Source organism: Hylobates moloch, unplaced genomic scaffold, assembly GCF_009828535.3.
Source record: "Hylobates moloch isolate HMO894 unplaced genomic scaffold, HMol_V3 SCAFFOLD_2, whole genome shotgun sequence".
In the NCBI taxonomy this organism is placed as follows: Eukaryota; Metazoa; Chordata; class Mammalia; order Primates; family Hylobatidae; genus Hylobates; species Hylobates moloch.
The window spans coordinates 51,538,707-51,552,175 of record NW_026652277.1 but is presented as its reverse complement, the minus strand read 5'-3'; the positions used below and the strand labels follow the sequence as shown (position 1 = coordinate 51,552,175).

At 36.8% G+C, this 13,469-nt stretch overlaps 1 protein-coding gene across 1 annotated transcript in view; it reads right to left on the bottom strand.

Annotated features, from left to right (window-relative positions):
- Positions 1–845: 845 nt before the first annotated feature.
- The window catches only part of PRKG2 (protein kinase cGMP-dependent 2), a 120,799-nt gene continuing 108,175 nt past the window's right edge, over positions 846–13,469 (bottom strand). Inside the window, exons 17-19 of the mRNA XM_032149136.2 lie at positions 13,280–13,342; positions 3,557–3,623; positions 846–966 (exon numbers count right to left, since the gene is read on the bottom strand). Coding sequence (XP_032005027.1) covers positions 871–966; positions 3,557–3,623; positions 13,280–13,342 — 226 coding nt within the window. The 3' untranslated portion in view covers positions 846–870. The remainder of the gene's footprint in view (positions 967–3,556; positions 3,624–13,279; positions 13,343–13,469) is intronic.

The following is a 13,469-nucleotide window of genomic DNA, read 5'->3' as shown; positions in this document are numbered from 1 at the left end:
CCTATTAGAATATATTTTCCTTTCTATTTACTGGGAGGCAAAAGCCTTCACAATTTTGTTCCAGCACATTTTCTACTCTGGTTGTGAAAATATTTTAGCATCATTTAACCACACATTGTAACTATCTTTAACAAGGACTTTTGAAAAATCTCTAAGGTATCACTGATCATAAAGGAGATAAAATATTTCTTGCTTTACTTTTTTTTCTAAGTTCCCCAATAGAAAATAATTACCTGACTGGACTGATTGATTCAGTTACTTTAGGAAAAGGTGCCACTGACTATTGCTCAATCTTGCCTCTCCCTGGACTCATGTCAGAGGCATAGTAATATATTTTCAGGCTAAAAGCAGGTGAAAGTCAGGAGGTTCTGTTGGCTACCATGCTTTCTTCAAACCACCATTTTAAGATACCATCATGCTTATATGAAGTTGCTGAGAGCTGGGGGACTCTCCAAAATTCACCATTGTTTTTCCTTCTATTTGTATGACTTAGTTATTCAAGGGCAAGACCCTTTTTAAACGTTAGTAGTACTCAAACGAGAAGGATATGATTGGAATGGAACAATAGATTGCAGAAAAAACTGCCACTTTAACAAAAATGGCCCTGATTGTGGAAAGGAAAATGGGGTAGCCTCTAGCAGTTGAGAAAAGCAAAGAATGTAATACATCAATAATTCACAGCATCTAAATGAGACACTATAACTCAGAACCACGTCCATACCATTCTCCTCTTCCCCTTGTGCAGGAATTTCTTTTCCCTAATGGTCTTCCAAAGATATTATAATACTCTGAAAAGAAAATAATGTGTTGGATTATTGATCCTTGAGGTCCTCTTCTGTAGTGTACAGGCAGTAATCAACTTTTCTTCTGTCAGAAGTCTTTATCCCAGCCTGATAGCTCATCTGGAGGCATTCCCTTTTCAGGAGGATATTTGTCAAAGTAGCTGTGATCTATGGGTCCATTGAGCTAGTATAGAAATAATTAAAACAAAAGGAAGAATAATGTTGACCAAGCATGCTATCACATATGGGTAATGTTTTTTATTTCAGAACACTGATTTCATACTGCAACAACTTGGAAGTCACATACAAGAAAAAAATGACCAATTATCATTCTTGAGTCCTAGTCTCAGCCTCATGAGATCTTCTCTTTACAACCAAATAGATTTGGTCACCAGATAACATTCAACAGTAACTACCTGGCATGAGGAGTTTTCCTAAAGAAAAAGTTCAGAAATAGGCCAGGCACTGTGGCTCACACCTGCAATCCCAGCACTTTGGGAGGCCGAGACAGGCAGATCACCTGAAGTCAGGAGTTTGAAACCAGCCTGGCCAATGTGGTGAAACTCCATCTCTACTAAAAATATGAAAATTAGTTTGGCATGGTGGCACACACCTGTGATCCCATCTACTTTGGAGGCTGAGGCAGGAGAATCACTTGAACCTGAGAGGTGAAGGTTGCAGTGAGCTGAGATCACACCACTGCACTACAGCCTGGGTAACAGAGTGAGACTTTGTCTCAAAAAAAAAAAGTGATAGAAATGATGTCTATTTATTTTTTTAATTGAAAACTCTTTTAAAATCGAAATCTGCTAGCGTTCTTCTTCCATTGTATAAGTTTCTCACCAATCCTGAAATTTTTTATGGTTAATTGATCCATATAAAGTATTCAGAATGCCAAAAAAGGAACAATTCAAAATATTAGTGACCCTGTTGAGAGAGTGAAATTATGCTGGTATTAAATTATTTCACAAATAAAATGACTTCTAACTCTGCTTTCAAACAAATGTAAGTAATGCCTAATCGAATGATCAGCTGAAAAATCATTAAAAATATTATTTATGATAGATCATAATGTGGTGGAGGAACAGAGCTAGAGATCGTTCAGAAGGAGCTCAAAGTGACATCACTGTAATAAAACCCTCCATTCCCACTTATATAAGTGAGAACACAACTCTTAGAACTTGTATCTACAAAACAGTAATTTTTAAAAGGAGTAGAATTGATGCTGAATCTGATCCCATTCTTCTAATAAATAATATTTATCCATGGGTACATGAAATAATTTCTTCTCAAAAAATGTTTATTTAATAATTACCTTTAGATATTCATAATATATTTATGCCATTTGACACTGCATGCCATAAAAATGTAATTATAACAGAATTCAGAAGAAATATTGGTGTTATCACAAATTTTAAATCTAAAATTTAAAGGCATTTAATGAATGATCAAGAAAGATTGTCAAGCATAGAAGCATTTTACATTAGGATGAAATCTTATAGGGAACATAGAATGAAAATATGATGATATGATGAAAAGGAGTGACACAATATTTCAGCCCAAACTTTATAAGTGGCAGATAGGTATTAAATCTCAATGGTATTTAGATTATAGTAGACATATTTAAAGGAATGAAGTAACAGTAGTGTTTTATTTTATTTTTATTATTATTATTTTTTTGAGATGGAGTCTCGCTCTGTCGTCCAGGCTGGAGTGCAGTGGTGTGATCTCGGCTCACTGCAAGCTCCACCTCCTGAGTTCACGTCATTCTCCTGCCTCAGCCTCCCAAGTAGCTGGGACAAGTGTCTGCCACCATGCCTGGCTAATTTTTTTGTATTTTTAGTAGAGACAGGGTTTCACCACGTTAGCCAGAATGGTCTCCATCTCCTGAACTCATGATCCACCTGCCTCGGCCTCCCAAAGTGCTAGGATTACAGGCCTGAGCCACCGTGCCTGGCCTAGTGTTTTATTTTAAAATGTCAATATTTACAACATACTGGAAATCATATTCTCCACAACTACACTTTGATGAAAAAAAATTCAGATAGCAATCTACCAATGTATAAGAGGAAATATAGATCTTTGCAATCTTTTGGAAAAAACACTAACATAAACTTAGTAGTATGTTGACCTAGATCATTCCTGAGTCATTCTTCCTCCCATGTTAGCTGAAGTTCTGCTTCCTCTAGAGCTGCGCTATCCAGTAACATAACCATTAGCAACACTTAGTGACTGAGCACTTGAAATGTTGCTCATCTGAACTGAGATGTGCTATAACAGTAAAATTCACTTGGGATTTAGAAAATTTAGTATGCAAAAATAAACATAACCCCTATCTCACTAATATTTTATATTGATTACATATCGAAATAATATTTTGGAGGTATTATGATAATTAAAATCATTTTCACCTGTTTTTTTCACCTTTTTAAAATGGCTATTAGAAAATTTTAAGTTACATACATTGTTCACATCAAATTTCTAGTCATTTGTCAGCCTGAACAACACTGACTACTTTGGGACTTAAGTGGCACTGACACTGTATTTGGTTCTTGATGGTAAGTTAATGTCCATCAACTAGGCAGTACTATTTAGTCCCTATAATCACAATTAGCAAGACAAATTCACTTAATTTAAAATAAAAACTGCTTTTAAAAAAAAAAAACCCACCTAAAATCTGTTATGGGCATATACATACACATACATCTAAAATCTGTGTACAAAAAACAAATCCCTGGGAAAAAAATTAAAAAGTAATATAATAAATACAATACCTCTCTTTGTAAAGGTGATGGAAGGCTCCGTGCTTTCAGTCCCTCCCAATTAAAACCATTTAACCACCTGAGAAATAGAAACAAAGAAAGAAAGAAAGAAAGAAAGAAAGAAAGAAAGAAAGAAAGAAAGAAAGAAAGAAAGAAAGAAAGAAAGAAAGAAAGAAAGAAAGAAAAAGGACAAAAAGAAATATTACTTGGATGATAAACTATTAGCATGTCAAGTTATCTGCCATGGCTTTAAATAGCACTTATATACTAATTATTCCCAAATTTCTATTTCCAACCAAGACCCCTCCATCAGCTTACAGGCTAGGGTCTACAATTGTTATCATCTTCTGACCATTAGATGTCTAATAGGCATCTGGCATGTATTAGTTCCGAACAGAAGCTTCAAATTTTCTCCACCAACCTCATCTCAATTCTTCCAGTTGCTCAAACCAAAGCTCTTGTAGTTATTCTTTGTCTTATATCCTACCTGAGTCCATGAGCAAATCCTGTCAGTGCTAGCTTCAAATTCTATCTATATTCAGTATCTGGCCAGTCTTCAATACCTTCACTCTACTAGCAAGGAACCAGCCCTACTTTTGTGCTGGAGATAACTTGGCAGCAAGATTGGTCGTTTATAGCATAAGTCAGGTCACAACATGCCTCGGTTCAATACTTCCCCACCTTTTCCATCTTACTCAGTGTAAAAGGCAAAGTCTGTTCCATGTCTTTGCTGTAACCAACAAGGCTTTATAAAATCATTGTTTCTACCGCCATCCTTCCATTACCTTACTACTGTTTTACTTTTCTCTTTCTCCCTTAACTCATTTATCTTCTCACTATTCTCCTAACCAACTAGGGTTGTTCTCACTTTAAGGCCTTTGCACGCAAGGCTGGATTGTTCTTTCTCTAGATTTCCATGTCTTACTCTCTCAACACCTTCATGTCTTTTCTCAAAGTTCATCTCAGTGAGATCTTCTTTGGCCATCCAGTCTAAAATTGAAACTCTTCCCCACCAACACACACACACACATACACACACACACACAAGCTTCTTATCCTCCTTCCCTACTTTATTTTACCCCCCTTAGTTAGCATCTATGGCTATCTAATATACTATTTGACTTAGTTATTGTGTTTACTTTCTATCTCCCCACTAGAAAGCAAGCTCCATGAGGGCAGAGATTTTTATCTATTCCCTTTTCTCTGTGCCTCAACACTTGGAGTAGTGCTTGATATGGGACAGGGGCTCAATAAATTTTTGTTGAGTCATTGAATGACTCTGCAAAGGAACACACTTATACAGAAAAAGTATTTTACAGTAATCTGTGAAAATATGGGATTAAGTGGAAGTTCTGTCATCATTGCTTACGCGTCATTAATCTAAAAAGGCTGATCTGATCTTCATATATTTCAAGCATATATTTCAAGCTTGATGGTCTAGAAATATAACACCAGGAGTCAGGAGGCCTCATTTCTCTTGAATAGAAACAATCCACTCTTTCTCTCAGGATCTTATAATAAGAACATGAAATCATGCTGTTCTATAGCCACTGATCTTTTCTACTGGCACACTGAGGTCAGCTCAGCCAGCCAGCCAATATTTATGGAAAGTCAACTTGGTCTCGGCCATCAAAAAATGGCCCTGATAGACTTGCTTGATGCAGGGTTATCACAAACCTTCAATTTGTAAAACATAAAATATCTGCAAGGTGCAGTAAGTAAAGCAAAGTGTGATAAAACAAGGTATGCCTGTACCTGAAACAAATGTTTCCTCTTCCTGTCAGGAAAGATTTAGTTGTACCCTACAAGTATATCAGCCTTATTTTAACGTAGGTGTTGGGAGACATGACTGGTGCCTAGTTTTAAATTAGCTCTTAGATACAAGATAGCAGAGCTCTGTAACTATTCTGTGGAAAGATTATTTAATATAGAATGGACAGATACATACAACTGTATTGTTTTTAAATACAAAACTAAAGTGACTAGTTTTCTAAGAAAAAAAAAGTTTTACTTTAGAAGGGACTGAAAAAATCTGATGCCAAACTTTAGAAAGAAATTTGTTTGTTTGTTTTTTAATTCTAAGAATATACTGAGTAGAGAAGCTACACAGCTTAAAGACTTGCGGAAGGTTTTAAGATGTTTTTGTTTTGCTGGGAGGTGATAGAAAAAACTCAAGTAAACAATATAAATTATTAAATTAATTTCAAATAGTAGTAAGTACAAGGAAGATAAAAGAGAATAAAGTGGTAGATGATGTCGGGAATAGGAAGAGATTGGGAGGGGCTGCTTATAGCTAGGGTGGTATTTGAAAAAGTGATATTTGAAAGCGCCAGAATGAAGAGAAGGGGGAACCATGGGAAGATCTGTGGCAAAGCCCTTCCAGATGGAAGGAATGAGCTGAAGTGTAGTGAATGCAGAGGAAACTAGAAAAAAAAAAACGATGTCTGAGAAAGAGCCAGAGTCTAGATCACGTAGAGCTTTGCAGGCACAGTAAGGGATCAAGATTTCCACATGTAGTGAAAGAATCAGAAAGCTCTAAGTAAATGACACAAGCTACTTTTCGAAAGATACTTCTGGCTGCTTTAGAGATAAAGACTACAGGGGCCAGAATGGGATGGTGATGCGTCCCTGTGATTAAAGGCAGGGAGACTTTCAGGAGGCTGTCACATTGCTCTGTCTGTTGGCCATACCAGAAGTTAGGCTCTTCCACCTTTCTCAATCTCTTCTCACCCCCAGACTTGGGTTTGGTTCAGTGCTTGACTGGATTTCCTATTACAAGTCTAAGCTTAGCAATAGAAAAGGAACGAAAAACAGAGAGAGCAGACTCTAGTGCATTCCATTTCAGATGCTATTCTAAACCAAAATATCACTTTGCCATAAGCTGCTGAAACTCCAGTCAGAATGAGAGTCAGACAGCAACCCAGCTGTTTTATATCCCTCCTCTGCCCTTACTGTAAAACCACAGAAGTCCTCTCTTTGTTCTACCCACTGCTTTTTTGCATAGACTGAAAGTCCACTTTTAGGGATTTCTAGGTACACAGTTCTATGGATTCTTTTCTTTTGTCACCAAATATGCCAACAATTCCTTTTAACATATTTTACAATGCTCTCTACCCAGAGGTGCTTCATAAATATTAATAAAAATCATTACCATCACCCTACTGAATCAAATAGCCCATGTGTTGCTTACAGAGTACTTGTTACAATCTGATTTACCACAGTATTTACTTAACATGCGTGGCTATTCACTTAACACACGGCCTTCTGACACTAACCACATTTTAAGTAATGCAAGCGCCAGCATGCACTGGTGTGTAAAAAATATTCACCAGAGAAATATTAGCAGCAACAGCATATAAACTGCTTCTTCATTTCAGAAGACTCATAGAGTCTATTCTGGAAAGTAATTTTGAAGACTAGAAATATCAAAAACAATGTTAAAATACAGGCATACCTTGGAGATATTGAAGGTTCAGATCCAAACCACTGTAATAAGGCAAGTCACACAAATTTTGGAGTTCCCAGTGCATATAAAAGTTATGTTTAAACTGAACTTCAGTGTATTAAGTGTACAACAGCATTATGTCTAAAAATGTACATAATTTAAAAATACCTTATTGCTAATCATCTGAGCCTTCAATGAATCATAGTCTTTTTGCTGGTGGAAGGTCATCCCTTGGTGTGGATGGCTGCTGACTGACAAGGGTAGGGGTTGCTGAAGATTGGAATGGCTGTGGTAATTTCTTAAAATAAGACAATGATAAAGTTTGCTGCACTGATTAACTTTTCATTTCATAAAAGTTCTCTACAGTATGTGATACTGTTTGATAGCATTTTATGCAGAGTAGAACTTCTTTTAAAACTGAGGACAGGCTGGGCATAGTGGCTCATGGCTACAATCCTAGCACTTTGGGAGGCGAATGTGGGAGGATCTCTTGAGGCCAGGAGTTTGGGTAACATGGCAAGACACCCATCTCTACAAAAAAATTGTTAAAAAATTATCCAGACATGGTGGCATGCACTCATAGTTCCAGCTACTCAGGAGGCTAAGGCAGGAAGATCACTTGAGCCCAGGAATTCAAGGCTGCAGTGAGCCCTGATCACACCACTGCACTCCAGCCTGGGTGACAGTGAGACTCTAAAATAAATAAATAATCAAATAAATAAACAAATTGAGGTAAATTCTTTCAAACCCTGCTACTACATTATCAACTAAGTCAGTTTATGTAATATTTAAATCCTTTGTTGTCATTTCAACAATGTTCACAGCACTTTTGCCAGAAGTAGACTGGATTTCAAGAAACCACTTTCTTTGCTCATCCATAAGAAGCAACTCCTCATCTGTTCAAGTTTCATCATTAGATTGCAACATTCAGTCGTATGTTCAGGCTTCAATTCAAATTCTAGTTCTGTTGCTATTTCTAGCACATCTGCATTTACTTTCTCCAATTAAGTCTTCAACTTCTCAAAGCCATTTATGAGGGTTAGGATCAACTTTTTCCAGACTCCTATTGATGTTGCTATTTTAGCCTCCTCTGATAAATCACAAATGTTTATAATGGCATTTAGAATGGTGAATTCTTTCCAGAAGGTTTTCAACTCACTTTGCCCAGAGCCATCAAAGGAATCACTATGGCAGCTATAGCCTTACAAAATGTATTTCTTAATAACAAGACTTTAAATTCGTCAAAATTATTCCTTGAGGTTTAGGCTGCAGTGAGCCATGTTTGTGCCACTGCACTCCAGCCTGGGTAACAGAATGAGACCCTCAAAAACATTAAAATTAAAAATAAATACTCCTTGTTTCATGGGCTGCAGAATGGATGTTAACAGCCATGAAAATATATTAATCTCCTTGTACATTCCCATCAGAGCTCTTTGGTGACTAGGTGCATTGTCAATGAACAGTAATATTTGAAAGAAATATTTTATTCTGAGCAGTAGGTCTCAAGAGTAGGCTTAAAATATTCAGTAAACCATTCTGTAAACACATATGGTGTCATTCAGGCTTTGTTCAATTTATAAAGCACAGGCAGAGTAGATTTAGCATCATTCTTAAGGGCCTTAGGATTTTTAGAATGAGCATTGACTTCCAGTCACCAGCTGCATTCCTAATAAGAGAGTTAATCTGTTCTTTGAAGTTTTGAAGCTAGGTATTAGCTTCTCTTCTCTAGCTAGGAAAATCCTAGATGTATCTTCTTTCAATGTAAGGCAATTTATTCTTCATTGAAAATCTGTTTTTATGTAGACACTTTCATCAATGATCTTAGCTGAATCTTCTGGATAACTTGCTGCAGCTTCTATATCAGCACTTGCTGCTTCACCTTACTCTTTTATGGAGATGGCTTTTTTTCTTAAACTTCATGAACCAATTTCTGACAGCTTCTGACTTTTCTTCTTCAGCTACCTCACCTCTCTCAGCCTTCATAGAGTTGATGAGAGTAGAATTTTGCTCTGGATTAGACTTTGGGTTAAAGAAATGTTGTGTCTGGTTTGATCTCTATACAGACTACTAAAATTTGTTCCCTATCAGCAATAAGCCAGTTTTGCTTTCTTACCATGCGCATTGTGGTGGTTAATAATGAGTGTCAAGTTGATTGGATTGAAGTATTGGTCCTGGGTGTGTCTGTGAAGGTGTTGCCAAAAGAGATTAACATTTGAGTCAGTGGGCTGGGAAAGGCAGACCCACCCATAATCTGGGTGAGCACAATCTAATCAGCTGCCAGTGTGGCTAGAATATAAGCAGGCAGAAAAATGTGAAAAGAGAGACTGGCCTAGCCTCCCAGCCCACATCTTTCTCCTGCACTGGATGCTTCTTGTCCTCGAATATTGGACTCCAGGTTCTTCAGTTTTGGAACTCAGACTGCTCTCCTTGCTCCTGCAGACAGCCTATTGTCGGAGCTTGTGATTGCGTGAGTTAATACTTAATAAACTCCCCTTCGTATATCTATTCCATTAGTTCTATACCTCTACAGAACCCTGACTAATACATGTGTGTTCACTGGAGTAACATCTTTAATTTCCTTCAAGAAATTTTCCTTTGGATTCAAAACTTGACTAATTGGCACAGGAGGCCTAGCTTTCAGTCTATCTCAGCTTTTGATATGCCTTCTTCACTAAGCTTAATAATTTCTGGCTTTTTATTTAAAGTGAGAGACATGAGACTGTTTCTTTTACTTGAATACTTGGAGACCATTGTAGGGTTATTAACTGGCCTGATTTCAATACTGTTGTGTCTCAGGAAATAGGGAGGTCTGAGTAGAGGGAGAGATGGGAAAACAGGCCATCGATAAAGTCATCAGAACACACAACATATATCGATGAAGTTTGGCATCTTATATGGCTGCGGTTTGTGGTGCCCTCAAAATTACAATACTAACATCAAAGATCACTGATCACAGATCACTATAATAGATATAAAAATAATGAAAAGTGTAAAATATTGTAAAAATTACCAAAATGTAACACAGACACACAAAGTGAGCAAACGTTGTTGGAAAAATGACCGTGATAGACTTGCTTGATTAAGGGTTATCACAAACCTTCAATTTGTAAAAAATAAAATATCTGCAAGGTGGAGTAAGTAAAGCAAAGTGCGATAAAACAAGGTATGCCTGAACCTGAAACAAACGTTTCCTCTTCCTGTCAGGAAAGATTTAGTTGTACCCTACAAGTGTATCAGCCTTCTTTTAAGATGGGTGTTGGGAGACATGACTGGTGCCTAGTTTTAAATTAGCTCTTAGATACAAGATAGCAGAGCTCTGTAACTATTTTTGGGAAAGATTATTTAATACAGAATGGACAGATACATACAACTGTATTGTTTTAAAATACAAAATTAAAGTGACTGGTTCTCTAAGAAAAAAAAAAGTTTTACTTTAGAAGGGACTGAGAAAATCTGATGCCAAACTTAGAAAGAAGCTTTTTTGTTTGTTTTTAATTCTAAGAATATACTGAGTAGAGAAGCTACGCAGCTTAAAGACTTGTGGAAGGTTTTTAAACACTCCCATTTGGAGAGAAAGATCAAGTTTTCTATGTTCCCCATCTTCAGCTTTATAGCTTAAAAAGCACTATGAAAATAGAATGAGGCCGGGCGCGGTGGCTCACGCTTGTAATCCCAGCACTTTGGGAGGCCGAGGCGGGCGGATCACGAGGTCAGGAGATCGAGACCACAGTGAAACCCCGTCTCTACTAAAAATACAAAAAATTAGCCGGGCGTGGTGGCGAGCGCCTGTAGTCCCAGCTACTCGGAGAGGCTGAGGCAGGAGAATGGCGTGAACCTAGGAGGCGGAGCTTGCAGTGAGCCGAGACTGCGCCACTGCACTCCAGCCTGGGCGACAGAGAGAGACTCTGTCTCAAAAAAAAAAAAAAAAAAAAGAAAATAGAATGAAAAAATGCTTCTGAGCATTTACACAACCGAAGACACTGTAAATTTGGTATATCTTATTAATCACCTCTATACTCTGCACTCAGACTCTATATTACATATAGCAAAGACAATGTTGCCTATTAAGAAGGAATAAACAAATTAATCCCTACAGGGAAGGAAATTCAAAATTCTTTATTACTATGCTGAGGTGAGAAAATCCTTTAGCAGCAATTTGCATGTGCATCTAATGACAATTTGACAGCTACATTTAAGTGAGCCTCAGGTAAAGAAGCAAAAGCTAAGCTGGAGCCTGTTAACAGATATATCACTTCTATTCCCCAGCTACGCCAGAGCAAAACATGAAGACCCTTCTATAATGAGAGAAAGGAAGAATGTATATTGGAAGAATGGCTTTAATTGACAGAGCACTTGTTTCCTCAATATGAATAGTGTGTTTCTGTGTCATTTTATGATGAGAAAAGAAATTATGATAACAGCATGGAGTGCTGGAAGAAAATAAATTAGAATCTAAGACAAATAATGAGCTTTACAGCTGAAGGCAATCCAAAGGATAGCACAGAACATTAGAATACTACAAGCATTTTGATTCTATAAAATCTACATGTGTCTTTATCTTTCTTTCCTTCCTATGTTTCCTCCCTCCCTTTCTTCCTAAAAACACCCTTAAGGCAGAGCTCAATATGAATTTACAATATTGAATACATGGCTTTATTTCAAGTAAGTTCATTAACACATACAGTAGAATTGGCAGGTTGATTTTTTGTTTTTGTTTTGAAGCTGTACTGCTACTATTAAGAAACATAAATAGTATTTCTATTCAGCAACAGCCCTTCTCCCTTTATTTTCATATCATGTTGATGTACCCCTAATTCTTCAGTGAAAGATCTATAAAGGAATGAGGCGTTTTCATTTCTAAAAGTGAACAACATATCAGTGTAGTCAAAGGATTTCAATAATAAAAGTCTCAAATATATTTTGCACTATCTACATATTCTTAGAAGTAATTTTTTATATCTGTGAATCATGAGCAAAATGAAAACATCTTAAAGATGGCAGCAGTTATCCAAGCACTGATTTAACAAGCCAAAACCTGAAGGTTTGAACTGCCACATTTGAATATTTAATAAATCAGAGAGGATGTCTTTTTTTATTTTACTTTAAGTTCTAGGGTACATGTGCACAACGTGCAGGTTTGTTACATATGTATACATGTGCCATGTCGGTGTGTTGCACCCATTAACTCGTCATTTACATTAGGTATATCTCCTAATGCTATCCCTCCCCGCTCCCCCCACCCCACAACAGGCCGTCTTATGAAGGTTATCAATGGTTCTGAAGGCCAGCTTTAAAAATTCACAGAACTGAAAAAGTACACGTCAGATTACTGCAAAAGGATAAAGCATGGTTTGAGGTTCTGTGGAAACCAGTGAAATCAATATCCATTACCCAAAAAGTAAAATATAACATGAGGGTTCAGAATTTGAGGATATTCAAAGGAAAATTATATTTAAAATAAATATATATTATTAATTAAACCTGAAATAGAACACTTTTTCACAGTTGATTTAGGTGATCCATCCTCTTGAATACTGGCAACAACAATGGTACCCTCTTTTACTTACAAGTTCAATGCCCAAATTAGAATGTAATTCCTTCACAGATTCCAAGTTGATATTTCAAAGTATAATAAATACGTACAGCTAGTATAGATCAATAAAAATACATACTAGGATCAGGCGTCGTTGCTCATGCCTATAATCCCAGCACTTTGGGAGGCTGAGGCAGGTGGATCACGAGGTCAGGAGTTTGATACCAGCCTGGCCAACATGGTGAAACCCCGTCTCTACTAAAAATACAAAAATCATCTGGGTGTGGAGGCAGGCACCTGTAATCCCAGCTCCTTGGGAGGCTGAGGCAGGAGAGTCATTTGAACCCAGGAGGTGGAGGTTGCAATGAGCCAAGATCTTGGCATTGCACTCCAGCCTGGGCAACAGGGTGAGACTCTGTCAAAGAAACAAAACAAAACAAAACAAAACAAAACAAAAAACCACAGAATAATAAAGACAGAAGTGGATAAAAAGTTAATTTGCTATGACTTGAAGACATGATTTTGTAACTTCTTTTGTAACTTCAATCATTCTTGATACGAATTTCCAGCATGAGACAAATCACTTTGAGATTATTATAACTACATCTACTGAAACACAGATAAAAAGCAAAGCACCATAAAGAAAAAATTGAAAGTCTGGAAAGGGACCTTTGTGGCCTCCTGAGAGAAGCTTTTGCAAGTACCACATTGTTCTCTAAATTTCTATATTTTTCTGGGCAAAGAAATAATTATGTACCTGTGTTTCTTAATGTCGTTTATTCCATTCTTCAGATTTCCCAGCCTTTCTGTTGGATTTTGCCTAAAATGAGAATTTGTAAAAGGCAATTTATAATAATTATAATTCAGAAAATTTTAAATTAAAACTTAACATCTATTTGTTAATTAATTAATTCATTCATTCATTAAAAAACATGCATGAAGTTGCT